Source organism: Halictus rubicundus, chromosome 3 (assembly GCF_050948215.1).
Source record: "Halictus rubicundus isolate RS-2024b chromosome 3, iyHalRubi1_principal, whole genome shotgun sequence".
Lineage (NCBI taxonomy): Eukaryota > Metazoa > Arthropoda > Insecta > Hymenoptera > Halictidae > Halictus > Halictus rubicundus.
This window is the reverse complement of record NC_135151.1, coordinates 17,427,348-17,443,325: the sequence shown is the minus strand read 5'-3', so window position 1 is coordinate 17,443,325 and position 15,978 is coordinate 17,427,348. Positions and strand designations below refer to the sequence as shown.

Sequence of the window (15,978 nt, the reverse complement as noted above, 5' to 3'; positions counted from 1 at the left end):
TGACCATGCTATCCTATTTGCAGGATGGTGGTTTACAAGAGACGGCAGTACTACGTTCCAGGGCCGTCGACGATGCCGAACACGAGGACTGTGATATCGCCTAACAGCAACCTCTACCGGAAGAGGATCGCCTACACCGAATTAAAGGACATGAACAACGATTGACGATGCTTGTTACCTAGAGGATCGATTCGTTGACCGACTGAACAATCAAGCAAAACCGAGAAAAAATGCCGGAGCAATGAACACAGCGCGTGAAGGACGAGGAGGAGGAGGATGAAGAGCAGAAGAAGAAGAAGAAGAAATCAGCTTCGAGTTCGAACAAGTGGCTGTGGCGTGGCCGAAGGTGAATGATGTGCAAGGTGACGAATAGTCGACTCTCTCCCGTCTCGATATTTATTCGACCGCAGGTTGGAAGGAGTCGAGGCGAGTGCTTCCTTCGATTCGTCGATCCTCGTCGCCGGATGATCGAAGGGAGTAGCGCCGAAGACCTGCCGCCCTATGGTTTCGAAAAGACCGTCAATGGGTGTTTAATGGTCGCCTGTCGAATCTAGAACATCGTTTCCCAACGTGGGCGCTCAAATTTCTGTTACCGGTCATTTTATTTCTTTGATTTCGAATTTTTCGTTTTTGACGATCGAAAGATACACGCACAAGGACGCTGGTAGAGTTTGGTAATGGGCGGAAGTTGGCCAAAGAAACGTTGGGAAACTCTGGTCTTAATATCTCTTAGTACAGAGGGGGTGGGATAACCCGTAATTGATGAGAGGGCTATGTCTTAGCTGAGATGCTGAGCACCCGGCTGATTCTCCTCGGAACCATAAGGCGAGATCAGCGTGGCGTCGCAACGCGCACGCGCTCGCGCTCGCATTCGCACCTGACATCCAGTCGGCCGAGAAGACACAAAGTTCCTACGCGTCACGTTATTCGACCGTGCGCGCCTCGCGGATGCGTCCATTCTGTCCTTGAAAAAAGCGCTCGCCGTTAGCGTCGCGTGCACGCAATTCCCTCTGGCGATCCAGCGCTCGCGACATCCTAAATAAAAATTCGTTGCTCGACGACGTTTTTGCGGTGTTGACGACGATCGCTTGACGTCGTCACGATTGACGTCCTCTACGTTCAAACTGTCTCTTGAAGGAAATATCCCGTTTTATTTCCACAACGTAAAAAGGATCGAATCGATGCTCCGCCGGAGGCTATGCTCGATGGAAAATTCGCGGCTGCGAGTCGAACATAATCGCCGCACGGTAAGCTGAAGAGAAGGCGGGGATTGTCGGTGTTTCAGGGGGCGAATCGAGGTCGCGAGCTTAGACAATTCAAAACACTGATCGATGCGCTCGTTCGGACTTCCTCTTTCTCGAGAAACGGTTTCCGACGGGGTTTTTTCTGAGCACAGAGAATCGAAAAAATCGGTCGGAAACGTCTGTACGAGGATGTCCGAAGAAGATTTGAAAATCGTACGGTGTGATCGAGTCACAATGCTATAGAACAAATTAACGATGAAAACGTTGTATTTTTGCTGATACTTTTGTAAGGGAATCCGTTCCACCTGCGCGTTCAATCGTCCTCGACGACGGCAATGGGCATCGTGCCTCGCTGCTAAACCGTTCACCGTTTACAATTTGTCGCCTCTTCTCGCGTTAGTCGGCTCCGGTCTCTCCTTCGAACGTTGCAAAATCGGTTGTTCTCGCGGAACGGCCGCCGCGTGGCTATTCTACTTAACGGTTCGATCGTCGCCGATCGAGCTTTCCTTGATCGCGATCCCGTGCACGATGCGTTGCCGTCTCGGACCGTTCTACAAACCGTCGAAACCGCGAGCGATCGATACGCTCTTCTCCCCGTTTCGTAGCGAAACGTGTATCGCGGCTACGCAGTCGTAACCAGTGCCATTTCAGCGACAGACTCGAAAAGTTTCGCGCATCCTCGCTCGCAGAAGTTTTTCACTGTGGGCGACGCCTTTCTCTCTTATGCTTTCCATAGTTCCCCGAACGAAACCGGTAAGCATACCGGGGCATGTTCGAAAAGACCATACGCAAAGTACCTACGGGATCCCTTACTTGCGCAGGATTTTCCGTGAAATTTTGCAAATCGATAGCCTTCGACGCAGCATCGTCCAATTTAAAATACACGCGTAGACCGATGTGCAAAATTTCAAGAAAATCGGCCCGTGGAAAATTTGATAGATACACCGCGTACGGTGCTTTCGAAGGATTACTCGCGCGCAAGTATGCTTCGCAGTTTCCTCGCGTTTTTGATCGTGGAAAGCGTATCGATCGTTCGCGAACAATTCGCTTCCAGCACCGATTCTCGTGGAACACGCGAAGCACCAGCCGGGTTGTTTCCGGTTGTTGATCGGGAATTCGGGATTCAGGCCGTAGCTGGTTGTTAAACGATTTTAGGGGAAATCGAAGCGGAGAGAGAGAGAGATCTCTTGATTAGGCCCGTCGGAACGCTTTGCCGCACGACGAATGATATTATTTTACGAAAGAATAGAAATGACTCGCTCGGTGCTAATCATCGTTACACGCGTAATCGTTTCAAACGGCTGCTTCGAGTATTGGGAAGCTCGTTGAACTAGTGATAGAAACCTTGTTTTAGCGTGTATGCACAGTTGGTGGACAAGATATACAGCGCGATTTCGAGAGACGGAAATTGCTCGCGGCTTCCTCCAACGATCGACAAAACTCTCTAGACCATTGTTATGCGCTTAGATGTATATGTACATATATATTTTTTTTAAATAGATTACACGGCGATTCGGGCTTAGCACGGTGCTGAATCTTGTTCGTGCCTAGGAAGAACTCTCGACAGTGCGTAATAACAACGAGAATGTCGTCCTTGTTGCGTATAGCGGTGCAAAATGTTTATAAAAAAAAAGAAGAAGAAAGTAATCGGCTCAAACAATAGCAAAATAGTAAATTATCCGATATTTGGTGTTATCAAATTCTTTATGCAACTCGACGTCCTTGACCCGCTGACGATACATCCGACTCATCTCACACTACATATCTCACGAATTTTATTGTCATCGATTCGCCCAGCGGCAGGTTGAAATTTCGGCGAAGCGCGACACACGTGCGTACAGTGCCGGTCGTTAATGGGCCAGCATTGAGTATTCCATATCTTATCCACCAAGTATAAGTGTACGCGTAAATTGTAGTTTAGAATTGGCTTGGAAGTGGAGGAAGAAGCGGTAGGAACAGAATGCGATCAAGTATGCTGACTTGACAAGAAGGGCGACCAAGGAGCGCCATTGTAGTTCGTATTCATCCACGCGTGCAAAAAATGGCTTTGCCGGGGCACTGCACTGTCCTGACTCCGTCGAAATCGAGAGCAACGAAACCACGTCTACTCTCGAAACATTTTATGAAAATCAAACAAAACAAGTTTTGTGTTTGTTCCTTGGACATCTGTTCAAGAACTGGCTGTTCGGGCAACGACACGACGACAGTATAATTGTCAACGCGCCACACTACGGAGACGAAACTGTGTCTCGGAGCAGGATACTGTCAACATGTTAATATAGAACTTTTGTTTTTGTCATAGTTGCATATTGTTTGCCAGGGAAGGGAAGGTAGAAACGTGTGCGTCAGATAGCGAATCGAGAAATGTTTGCGTATCGCGCGAAACTGTGCGAGCGAACTATCTCCTATCGAATTATCTCCTTTTCCCTCGGGTCGATTTAGTTTGAAAAAAGGAGACAAGGTGCTTGAGCTCGTTCGAGGGTAGTCTGTTTTTCGCGTCGTGCATTTACCGTTCACCGACGACACTGTTTTTACGCAACGGCGAACTGGGGAAACGACGCCCGTGTATATTATTTAACCCCGTTCCTCTACTTATTTATTTATGTCATGAATCGTCATTAGAAATGTCGCCGCGCATGTTTCATCGTTGCGTTATTCTCGATAGGCAGGCGGAAGATAGACAGACGGACAGCGACGCGATGCTACGAGGAAATGCTGTAGTAAAAGACAATAGCACATGTTTTGGTTTCCTCGACGACCGAGACAAGACAGAAGAATCCGAATTTTCCCGCGTGTAAAGCCTGGACAGCATGATCGTGGACGATACACGTAACATCCATACGCAGACACACATACATACATGTAAACAAACAAACACAAACTCATACACACTGTCAATGTATGATACTTTGATTATTGTGATACTTGGAAATAAGTACCTAGGTACGTACGTGCCGTTGTATATTACATTACTTTATTGTTCTTCTCCACTCCCAATCCCAACTCCAGCGACCGCCGACGACCGTCGAGTTCAGCGCCGTGAATTGCGCACGTTTTTAGGAAAGCCTCGTTGCAAATAAACCGATTGGTGAATTTTTAGCTAGCGATGTAGACCGATGAGTGAATCGTAGATAAAACGATACCGATTACACATACGTAATTGTATTTATGCAATTGTGTATATAATATATATATATACACACACACACACACATACACATACACTGAGACGCGCTCGCGTACACAGAAAACGAGTGTAGAACCAAGGTATGATACGCAGGCGTGTCATTTGAAAGTTTTTAAAAAAATCTACAGAGTCCGTCTTTTTTTCTATGTAATTATGTATCTGTAACTGTATATTTTAACGAAGAATGCTCTCGTTTGGTAAATAAATGATTAAAGAAAAACTGAAAGGAACGTCGTGGGGAAAATGGTTGGGCGCCGCGCGTTTCTGCGACGAACGGTAGACGATGCTTGTCCGATCGAATGATTATTTTATATTTGTTTACAATATCATGTAACAACAAGGAAAAATACTGAATTAAACGGGGATACCTTATTTGGTGTATCACACATGGGCACGAGCTGATCAACGTTCTCGCGATAGATCCTCTGTTTATTGGCAATACAATGTAATACTTGTCATTGGTAAGTTGTTGCGCGATCGGCAACCGTTTGAAAGTATTTCGTCGCTCGGGCGAACTCTTCCGAGTTCCGCGAATCGTCCGCGGATCCTCCGCGAGTCCTCCGCGTTTCGCAACGTAGCTGCACGGTCTCCTGGAACCCCGAAGGATGGATCTACTACTGCACAAGGTACAAACGAACCAAAAAATGGCGTTGTTAACGCTGCAATGGCACTCTGGGACCACAGCCAAATTTTTCTTTACATTTCTTCGATGGGTTTCAGCCGGGCGGACGCGTTGCAAAATACAATTGCAAACACCGACCGTTTTCGAACTTGTTTCGCGAGACGATACCGATTAGCTGGAAGTAATTTGAAGAAACTTTCGCAGAATCATCAGAGACAGCGTGGTGCCATTGCAAGATTAACGATAACGGGTTAAACGACCGCTCGCATCGCTCGATATAAAACCACTTGGAAAGAATCTCGTTGAACCAATGACAGTTGATGCAACGATGTGGTTTCGAACGCGTTTAACGCGCGTTCACTGGTCGGACTTTCATATTTCCCGCCCACGACGCCGAAGAGAAATCTTTGCTATACAAAATATACAATAGTAAACTATTACGCAAGGTTATTGAGTCGATCCGTGTTGTCATACTTCGCACGTCTATCTTTACCATGTTCGTCGATTTCTATCGCAACGTTAATAGATAGCATTTACAAAATTTACAAACGTTACGGTCACCATTTGCCATAAATGTACCGAAGAGAATTCCGAACGGCGATCGAAAGAGACTCTGCTTCTGCACATATATATATATATATATATGTTCCGACGCGAATTTTCCACCGTCTCTTTTCGACATCATCGAAATACAAGATCTAGAAAAATATATATGTATATGCGCATTGATCGTGGGTTTAACTCGCGATCAGAGAGAAACGCAACAAAGCCACGTGACATCGGTGCACGCTAAAAGAAGCTTTCCGATCGATTATTGTCTCGTCTTACGCTAAAGTAACAACTGAGATGAATATTCATTGAGAATTTCTAGCATTTTTTGGTTTCAGTCACGCGACCGGATGTGTCGGCATTGTTGGTGTCTCGTTCGAACCTCGAGCTGAACGGATGATATACGCAAAGTGTACTTTTCTTTTCTTTGATTTAATGTCGCTCGTTCGTGGTATTTACTGACGCGAAACGACAAACCTTACGGACCTCCGGTTACGATATTTCTCGAGTAGCGAAACGTTCTCAGGCTCGAAGATTTGTGCTTCCCCCCCGTTCAATGTTTTCCGCGGCGGGGCAAACAAAAAAAGATATCACAAATGAATTCGAAATCACGAAAGTCACAGAAACAGAGAGAAAAAAAGTCTTACAACACAGTGATCGGCGTAATTATCGCTCGCTTAACCGTTAAAGCGTAACCGCGCGTTACATACGCTACTCGCACATACGTACATACACTGATAAAAAGTACGGACACACGGACGAGACACGAGACTATGCTTTTCCTTCCAATGATTCCCGTCTCTGGCGAATGACATTAGGATACTGAACACGCGAACGCATCAAACTTATTCTAATTGCTAAAACGTGTCGCGATGTAGTACGTACCAATTGCGGTCCCGATGATTCGTGCCGTTTCAATTCCGATCACCGGAAAGGCAAAAATCATAGGACCGCAGAGTACGGTAGCGCTTCGGGATATTCGATAACCTTCGGACAAGCAATTCGACGACCAGAGTATCAGATTGGACTCTTCGGGGTCTGGGACTATCGTTACGGACGGACAACGGTTGCGATGGATTCAAATCGGATACGATAATAGAACGTATTCGGGCCGACTCGAGAAATCTGGGCAAGCTGCCCAGATGATCGAGAACGCAACCAATCCGATCCCGGTCACTCCCGGATTAATCAACCCATCCAAGGGGGCTTACGCCTAATGGACACACATTCGTCCCACACTCATTCATCCTTGGTGTCCTTGCTAGGATGTCCTCCTGTTCTCCCACAAGTATTAACCCTTAGCACTCGAATGGCAACTTCAAAAAAATTACCTCAAAAATAACTTAAAAATACCTCCAAATTACCTTAAAGATTGCCTCACTATTACTTAAGACAATTACGTTTCTATATAAAAACTTGATAAAAATCTAGCTGTCGTAAGTATGACTAGCAGTAGTACGTCATATGCATAAAAAGAAGTAAATCTTGTACAATGGAGATATTCTAGGTCAGAAGAAATGCCTTGGTTTTGCACTTAAAACGGTTTCGAGCGCCGAGGGTTAATTGCGATTGAATCCTACGAATGTATCGAAACGCTACAGTACGCTACTCGATCGATCGACCGCCAGTACAGATACGCTACATCCCTGTGAGACCGAGCGCGACATACTTGTGAAACTTTAGTAAACATAATACTAAAGGTAACATCGTCGACGAAAGCTGATGACAACAGTGTGTTTAGGCGCGTACTCGAATGTAGGCAGACGTCGGTACCTATCGGCGAAAATGAGCAATCGTTCGCGCGACGAATAAAAAACTATTCCGGCGCACTCGTTTGAAATGGCATTAATGATCCGGTTGCTAGAGTAAAAAATAAAGGGGAAGACTAATTATCGCGACGCGTTTACGACCGAGCACTTTGGTGCGAATAAATGTACGTCCGCGTGCATACATGTATACGTCAAAATATACATATATGTATATACATACGTACGTATTTTCGTCTTCGATAAAAAATGTACAATAATATAGTATTGGTGTGCATGGGGGACGTGCGTATATGTGTTTCTCTTTTTTTCCTTCTTCTTGCCTTTTCATTTTTCTTTTCCTTCTATAGACAAAGTCACATTGTTCGGGCGCTATAAATATAACCGTGTAATAGTCTCGCGTAAACCTAAAATAAATATCTATCACAAAGGACTGGTCTATAACGATAAGTGGCTCTCGTGACTTACAACTTAATGTCCCGCTGGTCACATCGTACTCGGTTGCTCTTGTTCTCCGGATGATGTACAACAACGTATTACGACGACTCCTTACTCTAAATATTTACAAACTATACGTAGTTGTTGCTCTTTCGAGCACAACCGACGGCGAAGCAACAAATTGCCTAGGACACGCTTTGGACGGTTGTCCGAACTTCCTCCGCGTGACGAGAGGTGTTGATTTCTTTTCTTTTTCTTAAACCATTTCGTTTAGTCGTTTGGTGGATATTGGCGTGCGAAAAAGATACAAAAACAGAGGGACCCGGTGCAGCCAACAGTCCTCTCATTCCTCTAGATTCTAGATCGTGTCTAGATCCAACGTGTCCAATCGATTGTGCTCGATGTTCACTGCGCACTCGCGACACTTGTTGCGGCAATAAGTACGACAGTGACACGCATCTTCCTCTCTTATCACTTGTATGTACTTACCAATATCCGTGCGGTACGCGGTTAATATATCGTAAGTATGATAATAAATACTATACTACGCAATGATCGGGTAACCGTGTGGTTTCAGGCGACGCATCTTCCTCCGCGTATTCGTCGACGACGAATCGTTCGATGCGTATCCTCGTGGTATCCTGATCGATTACCGCGATACTGCGATTGTTCGTAAAAATCGTTCGTTTTACCCGAACGTTTCGAAATAAGTCACGTCCACTCGTACGAGAAACGCGACGGAATCGTCGAACCGATTCGGGCACATCGCAATGGTCGCTGCGTTCACACTGCGCAGTCATCGTTCTTCGTATCATGCCGTTCGTGATTCGTGTACCGCAACAACGGAGCACCACTGTTCACCGCTGCCGTCTCTTCTTCGTTGTGCACGGAACACGTCACTACCTCCCCTAGAAGTAAAATTCGGTTACGATACTCGAAAAGCAGTAAAAAGAAACATAGAACAAAAAGGAAAACGAGCCACAGTCGAGACGCGAGAATAGACCTAATGACAAAGTAACACTATGTCAGGCCCATTCTTGTGCCTCGTCGACGAACGAACGAACGAACGACAACGATTCAATCCGTGTTTGTAAGTCACATATTTATATTTCGGAGATTTTGCCGTTTCAAGTTCTAGAGGTCATTGTGGAACATAAAAGCGTGTCTTATTTGAATTTACACAAGTTCTCCGAGCGATAAAGAAGAATATTAAACCGAACGACGAGAATGTATAATTACTTCGGGCAAAAACAGTATTAGTTAGTCCACTGGACCGATCGTGCCATAATACGTCAAGTTGTCAAACGATTTTCACATTGGGTACGAAGTTAGTTGTACTAAAGTATAAATGAATACATTGTTAACGCATTGTAAAGGAGAATTAGAGTGCACGAGAGCTCGGCACTTATCGCGCAATCTTTGCGACGTTCTCCCGTAGAGATCTTAAACCGGAATAAAATGTCTAACATATTCATACATACCAGGCAAGCACAATTGTAACTGATCGCTACTAGGATTGGTACTGTCTCCCATACCACTATCTTTGCTGTGCTGCGAGCTCGTCTCTAGGTATAAATGCGTCTGTGTGTCCGGTACTGCGGCGGCAACCACTTGGGTCGTTGACGGTTGCGCGTTTCCACCTTGCGTGACGGCGTTCAGACGTCGTCTAGTTTGATAGATTATAATTACCCATACGATGGAAGTGCCAACGGCGCAAGATACCACTGTGATTATTATTAAACCCAACATTTCGTCTTCATTCACCGGGGCGGAAGGTGCTGCAACGACGAACAAAACATCAACAAAGGTAAGTTTTATCCGTAATTTTGTCGTTTCAATCGACTTGTCCCGCCGACTCACCAGGTTTCACCGTCAAGCGGGATGCACCGACGACGCTACCTAAAGAATTGCTCATCTCGCATTCGTAGTTGCCAGCATCGCTAGCCATAGTATTGACAATGATCAACAACTGATCCTCGGCCGTGAAGAAGTGCCGCTCCGTAACCTGCAATGGATTTCCGTTCTTTCGCCAAGACAACTTTGGTCTGGGCATGCCACTCGCCATACATTCCAACACGGTCGAGCTGCCGACCACCATTTCTTTGTTCACCATCGGTTTCACGAACGACGGAGTTTCTATGCGACAAACGATAAATGTTAATCACGCTGTCGAATGGTTAACGTACCGGCCACGCGAACACGTAACAACATTTAGGAGGCAAGAGGACGTTTACCTAGTATAGTGAGCGTAGCATTAGCCACGATGACGCCCGCGAGATTTTGCGCGGTGCAAGAATAAACACCGCTGTCGGCGGTTTTCACGTCGACGATGAATAGCACATCATCGGTCGGCATCATGTGCATTCTTCTCTCTCTCGCCGCTGGAAAATCGTTGCCTCCGTCCTTCTGCCAAGCTATTTGCGGCGATGGCTGCCCTTTCGCGGAACACACCAGCCGTGCAGTGCTTCCGGCGGTTACGCGAATGTCTTGTGGAATTTTTGAGAACGATGGATAAACTATGAAAAATACGGGTTGTAAGTTGACACGAGTTTTTCTAGATTATGGTAACCTTGTCTACGATATACCAGAAACACGTGACTCACTTAAAATGCTGAGTTTCGCTTTCCCGGAGTACGTTGTCCCGTAAGTGTTTGTAACCATGCACTGGTATTTTCCAGCGTTCGCGTGTGAAACGTTGGTCAAGTGCAAAATGGAGGACGCCTCTGTGACACCGCTGCTTTCCCTGGAGTCCGTGTTTATTTGCAAATTGCCGGTTTCTACCTCGACATTGTCGTGCTTCCAAGTGAACTGCAGAGGCGCGTTGGCCGTGCTGGTCGCGCGACAAACCAACGTCACGTTGCCCCCTTTGATGCCCATTTGGCTCTTGGGTTCCTCGATTATCCTAGGTTTAGGGTACTCGTCTGTCCCGGTACGAGTTAGCGTTTTATTAATCAGTTGCTATCGCAATATTAGCTATAATATTCTATTGCCAAACCGGTGTCTTATTGAGAATGAACATTTCAATGAAATGCAGACATCGGTTCGACAATCGAGGTCTTTACAGTTTCGTTTAGAAGCGAGCATACTAACCGCAGGTGAAATTCTTGTGATGAAGTTGGGTCAACGCCATGCCCTGCAACCAATCGGGGTATCCACAGTACACTTCCGTGTCGCTGTACCTGTGATCTCGTAACCACATGCTTAACCACTGTAAACCGCAATCACAGACCAAGACTCCTGCGCACAACGAGAAAAAGTAAGAGCTACCGTCACTATGAATACAAATTCTTTGAATTAATTTCGATACAGTTCTCGCTGTTAAGCCTCTCTGGTGTAAGTCTTAACAGTGAGAGATGTATAATGCCGGGCCGTGAAAGTCTCGAATCCCTAATTTCGATACGTACTCGAGTTCATCCTGAGTTTGCTTAAACTGGTCATCGACGAAAAAGCATTTTCTTGGATGCTTGTTACATTATTCCCAGTTAAGTCTAATTCGGTTACACTGCTCAACCCGGTAAACGCTTTCTTATTCACCGACTTTATTCCATTATGCGCTAATCCGAGTTTCCGCAATTGTCCCAGTGAACCGAAAGCGCTGTTGGTGTCCTCCACCATGTAGGATATTTTGTTGAAGTTGAGTTCCCTTTAGCAGAAATAATTGTTATCGAAAACCGATCGATTCGTACACGAATAAACGATTCTCTAAAGGTGCTCGCTCACAGTATTTGTAAGTTTGGTGTTGAACTGAAGGCGCCGTCTGAGATTTCCGTAATTTGATTGTGGTCTATTTTGAGCTTCTCCAGCTTTTTTAGGTACTCGAAGGTATCCTGTTCGATGAAACCTATTTCATTGTGCGATAAATCCCTGTAAATGGGTTTTAAATTGTATTTTATACCGTTCTCCTTACGTTAATAGAAAAGAACAAAAGTGTTACTGACAATTCCACGATTTCCTGACACAAATCCCAAGCTTGCGTTTCGATCGTTCTTATTCGATTATGCGAGAGCGTTAATTTTTGCAAACCATCTAATCCAAACATGCTACCTTTCCTAACGGTAGTCAGAAGATTGAAATCGAGTTGCAGAATCGTTAAGGTTTTCAATGGCCAAAACGCACCGGGTTCCAAATTCTCGATTTTGTTTCTCTTCAAGCGTAATTCTTTCAAACTGGTTAAACCTTTAAAACTGAGTCCCAGGATTGTTTGCAGTTCATTCCGATTTAGTTCTCTGTAAAACCAGCACACATTTTATTCCTGCGTTCATAAACACAGGCAGAACTTTTGTTTAATCAAAATAATAGAGATAATTTCTTACAGTATACGCAATGCTTTCAAATTTGTGAATAAATCTTTGTTCGTGTCAAGCTTTAATTGCGTCAAGTGATTTTTGTTCAAACGTAATTCTTCCAAGAATGTCAAGTTATCCAGGCTTCCATTTTCTATCACTTTTATTTGATTCATATTTAAATTTCTATAAAGAAAGGTTACATTAAAAAGTGTCTGTACCGAAAGTATAGAATAGGTAAATAGAAAGAAGATTATAAAAACTCCATACATATGTGTAAGGGAATTTGGAGCAAGGAAAGATCCATGTTTAGCGATACTTATTTTATTCCCACTGAGATCCAAGCTCTGTAGATGTGGTAAACTCAGTAACGCTGTTCCATTTATGTCGCTAATTGAATTATGAGCTCTGAAAACAAATTGATCTCTCACAGAAAAAGTTAATCTCTCTATCGTTGATCAAAGAAACAGAGTCATTTTCTTACAAAGCAAGATGCGTCAGAGTTTTCACGAAATATAAATCTGGCACTTTCGTCAATTGATTCTTATTTATTTTCAGTCCTTGTAGTTGCATACTGTCGGGCAACACAATTGTAAAATTGTCCCCAAACTTATTTCCACTGAGGTCCCTGTAAAAATAGTTACGAAATAATTGAACACATTTCAAGAAAATTACGATTTGACCACTGGTACTTACAATTCCTTGAGCTTAGATAAATGTAATAATGCATCGACTTCCAAGTTAGTGATATTATTCTCCTTCAGTTCTCTAAAAATGTAAAAAATGTAATGTATATAGTCAAACCTTGATAATTTGAATTTTCTGTTCAACACTTCCACCAAGATTCTAGTTACTCTATTAATATTTTTTCTTTCAATTTGTAATAATAATCTTCTCTTTCTACATCTTTATTTTGAACACACACACAAAAATTAATGTGTAACTTTCTATACATTTTAGTACATAAAACCACTATTATCTAGAACTTTAGGAGATACAAGTTGGCTAGAGACGCTAAAGGCAATGTTCTCTTCATTTAGATCTTGCTCTCCTTGACTCTAAGCTGTATAAAGCAACAATAGTCTGTCCCTGTGCATATTCCCTTATATGGTCAAGAACTCCTGCTAATGTATATGTAAGTACAAGACTGCCATTATCCTTTAACCATGTAAGGAATGAAAGTAAAGCTCCCTACACACATCTGTGATCGAATGCTCTTCAGTTTTACAATGAACGAAAAGAAAATTAAAGAATTCGCAGAGTTCACAAATAAAACACAATTTTTCAAACTAGATATAAAGGCTATAGCTGGTTTTGGGGGTCAAATTTGCCCAAGCCCTATTGTAATCTAGTTTGAACCTTTCGATAGTCTACCATAAAAGAAACCTTTCTGCCAAGTTTCAAACCAATACCTCATTTGTAAGGGTAGTGATAGAGGAAAATCGAAAATCCAGTTTTTTCAGCGTTTTTCCGTGAAAAACGAAGTTATAATTATCGTAAAATTATATTATGTAATATTAAACATTCCTATGTTCAGAGAAACATCGTCCAGACTTAAAAAATTGCGTAGTACAAAAAAACGAAAATTATATGGACGGTATATACGAATATTTCGAAGGTACTTTCAGAGGAGCCGGTTGGTGCATCTGCTATGGTCTCTGGCTGCAGACCGCTGAAAATTTTTTGGACCAGGTTCGAATCCCGCCCAAGTCAATTTCTTTTTTTTTTTTTCGTTAATCAGATGTTTTTTCGATTCCCAACCGTACGACTATTGTTACACCATTGTAAAAACATTTTTTAACTATGTTTAAACTATTTTTAAATAAGTTTTCGGAAAAATATTTTTCGTGTTTTTCGCTTTTTACAACCAGAGTTTGCAACGGAAAAATCTGAAAACAATTCCTAATATGTGGCTTGGTATCCGAAATGTGTTCGAGTTTTGTCAGAATTTTAAATTGTCATTAAATGGGAAAAATGGGCCAAAAACTGGATTTTCGATTTTCTTCTATCACTACCCTTACAAATGAGGTGTTTGTTTGAAACTCGGCAGAAAGGTATATTTTTTGGTAGGCTATCGAATGGCTCAAACTCGATTAAAATAGGGCCGGGGGCGACTTTGACCCTCAAAACCGGCTATAGCCTTTGTATTGCTATATATAAATTAAAAATTTTAAATACATTCGCAAAACGCGAAATTCTTAGAAAATCATGTTTAACAACATCGTCGAAAATATTCAAGTTCATAACGAACGACAGTCGAGAAACTTGCAGCTTGGTAGCTGGAAAAAATTACGATCATTTTCTGTACGATAGAACGAATAATGTTATCACTCATGTATTAATATAATATTTCTGTTACAAATTCCTGTATACTATCTTATCTACGTTAGATCGTGTTACAGCGAATATGCGTAGCATTTAACTTTAAACCTCAACGGTTTGTCGCACGTAACGCGATCAGGGGGGGGGGGGGGGGAAGGAAAAAAAAACGGATACAAACGATCGTAAAATTTTAACCAACCGTGGGAACGTATTTCGATATGTTTGATTGCCCGTGAAGGACGGGGCCTGGTACCCTTTGCGGCTCTCGATGAAATAATGAGCGACTACTTATTTACTCACAAGATCTCTGTCCATGGTGGTAGACCGCTGGGTGCTCCGATCAATTGTAAGCTACCGCAGTCGACCACATTCCCGAGACAGCCACACTCCACAGGACACTGATTATCCTTGCCACCGTATAATATCGAGTCGGCACCCGTAACATTCGTGGGGATCACGCACAATATCAACAGCAAAACGGTGGTCCATTCGCGCATCCACACGAGACGACGTACGAAGAAAACTTGTTCCGAGCGCGACATCGTACGCGCCCTCGTATCGTTCCGCTTTTAATACTTATTTCGCGTATCGGCGACGATTTTCGCCATAGCGGTACCGTAGAACAAGCACAGTTTCCTTCGCGAAACCATCACCGTACGAACGAAAATGCCCACGCTTTCTTATCGATTCAAAACAAACTCGTTCGACTCTCAAAAACTCTCCGGCCCACACACCATGATGACGCCTACAGACCGATTCGAGACTGCCCGACTGATGATTGCGCGAGACCATTCTTTCTCTCCCTATTCCCTATTCACACGCAACATCCCGACCGCTGTGTTACTAGACAGCAACGACAGCTAGTGACATTTCTTACGTCACACTAACGAAACGCTATCGAAACTCGCGATTTCAACGCGTTGAAACACTTTGCGACCTACGCACGTATACAGTCCAGTCGAATCGAAAGATTATCTCGTGATCCTAAAAGTCGTAAATAAGCTGAAGCTGCAGATTCGATCAACTGTGATCAGTTGGATCAGTGTGATCAACTGTCCGCCATCTTCGTACGGATGCAGCCACAGACGAGGTACAGGAGTACACAGACCTGCTCATACACCTCGACTGTGACACAACGCACACTCAACAAGAAACGTTACCGACAGTCGATGACTGTGGTGTCGCGCATGATAACATAGATTTAAAGTCTATGATGGTAATCACAATATACTCAGAAGTTTGTACAATGCGTGACTAGAGGTCGCGCGAGCGAAATGTCAGATGTAAAACTATCCTTTGATTGGTTCCATAAAAGATTCTGGTTTTGCTATTTACAGAGAGGATATGAGAGTGCTCACGCTCGGGGCACCGACGAGATATATATACATGTATCTCGTCGTTGCTCGGGGTTTCGGCGTTCCCACTTTTGTGACATCACCTTTTTAGCATGGAACAGAACCGGGCGAGCTTTTAGCATGGAACAGAACCTGGACAACTTTTAGCATGGAACAGAACCATCATCGTGGTGCGTTGCTCAGGTTCTGTTCCATGCTAAAAATGAGTAGAG

At 43.7% G+C, this 15,978-nt stretch overlaps 2 protein-coding genes across 10 annotated transcripts in view; one reads left to right on the top strand and one right to left on the bottom strand.

Moving 5' to 3' along the window:
• LOC143352883 (trehalase) overlaps nucleotides 1–4,211 on the top strand; it is a 43,413-nt gene extending 39,202 nt beyond the window's left edge. For all 9 annotated transcript variants that reach the window (XM_076785878.1, XM_076785889.1, XM_076785883.1 and 6 more), the window contains one exon: nucleotides 24–4,211. In XM_076785878.1, coding sequence (XP_076641993.1) covers nucleotides 24–165 — 142 coding nt within the window. In that variant the 3' untranslated portion in view covers nucleotides 166–4,211. The remainder of the gene's footprint in view (nucleotides 1–23) is intronic.
• Nucleotides 4,212–4,716: 505 nt separating this feature from the next.
• On the bottom strand, nucleotides 4,717–15,572 carry LOC143352877 (leucine-rich repeats and immunoglobulin-like domains protein 3). The gene is made up of 14 exons (XM_076785852.1): nucleotides 14,712–15,572; nucleotides 12,786–12,857; nucleotides 12,574–12,717; nucleotides 12,360–12,497; nucleotides 12,120–12,275; nucleotides 11,745–12,032; nucleotides 11,527–11,670; nucleotides 11,211–11,449; nucleotides 10,897–11,043; nucleotides 10,410–10,727; nucleotides 10,041–10,322; nucleotides 9,667–9,942; nucleotides 9,288–9,584; nucleotides 4,717–8,714 (listed from the first exon to the last, which is right to left on the bottom strand). Exons 1-14 carry the CDS (start codon nucleotides 14,951–14,953, stop codon nucleotides 8,590–8,592), a joined length of 2,868 nt encoding a protein of 955 aa, XP_076641967.1. The 5' UTR covers nucleotides 14,954–15,572; the 3' UTR covers nucleotides 4,717–8,589.
• Nucleotides 15,573–15,978: the final 406 nt, after the last annotated feature.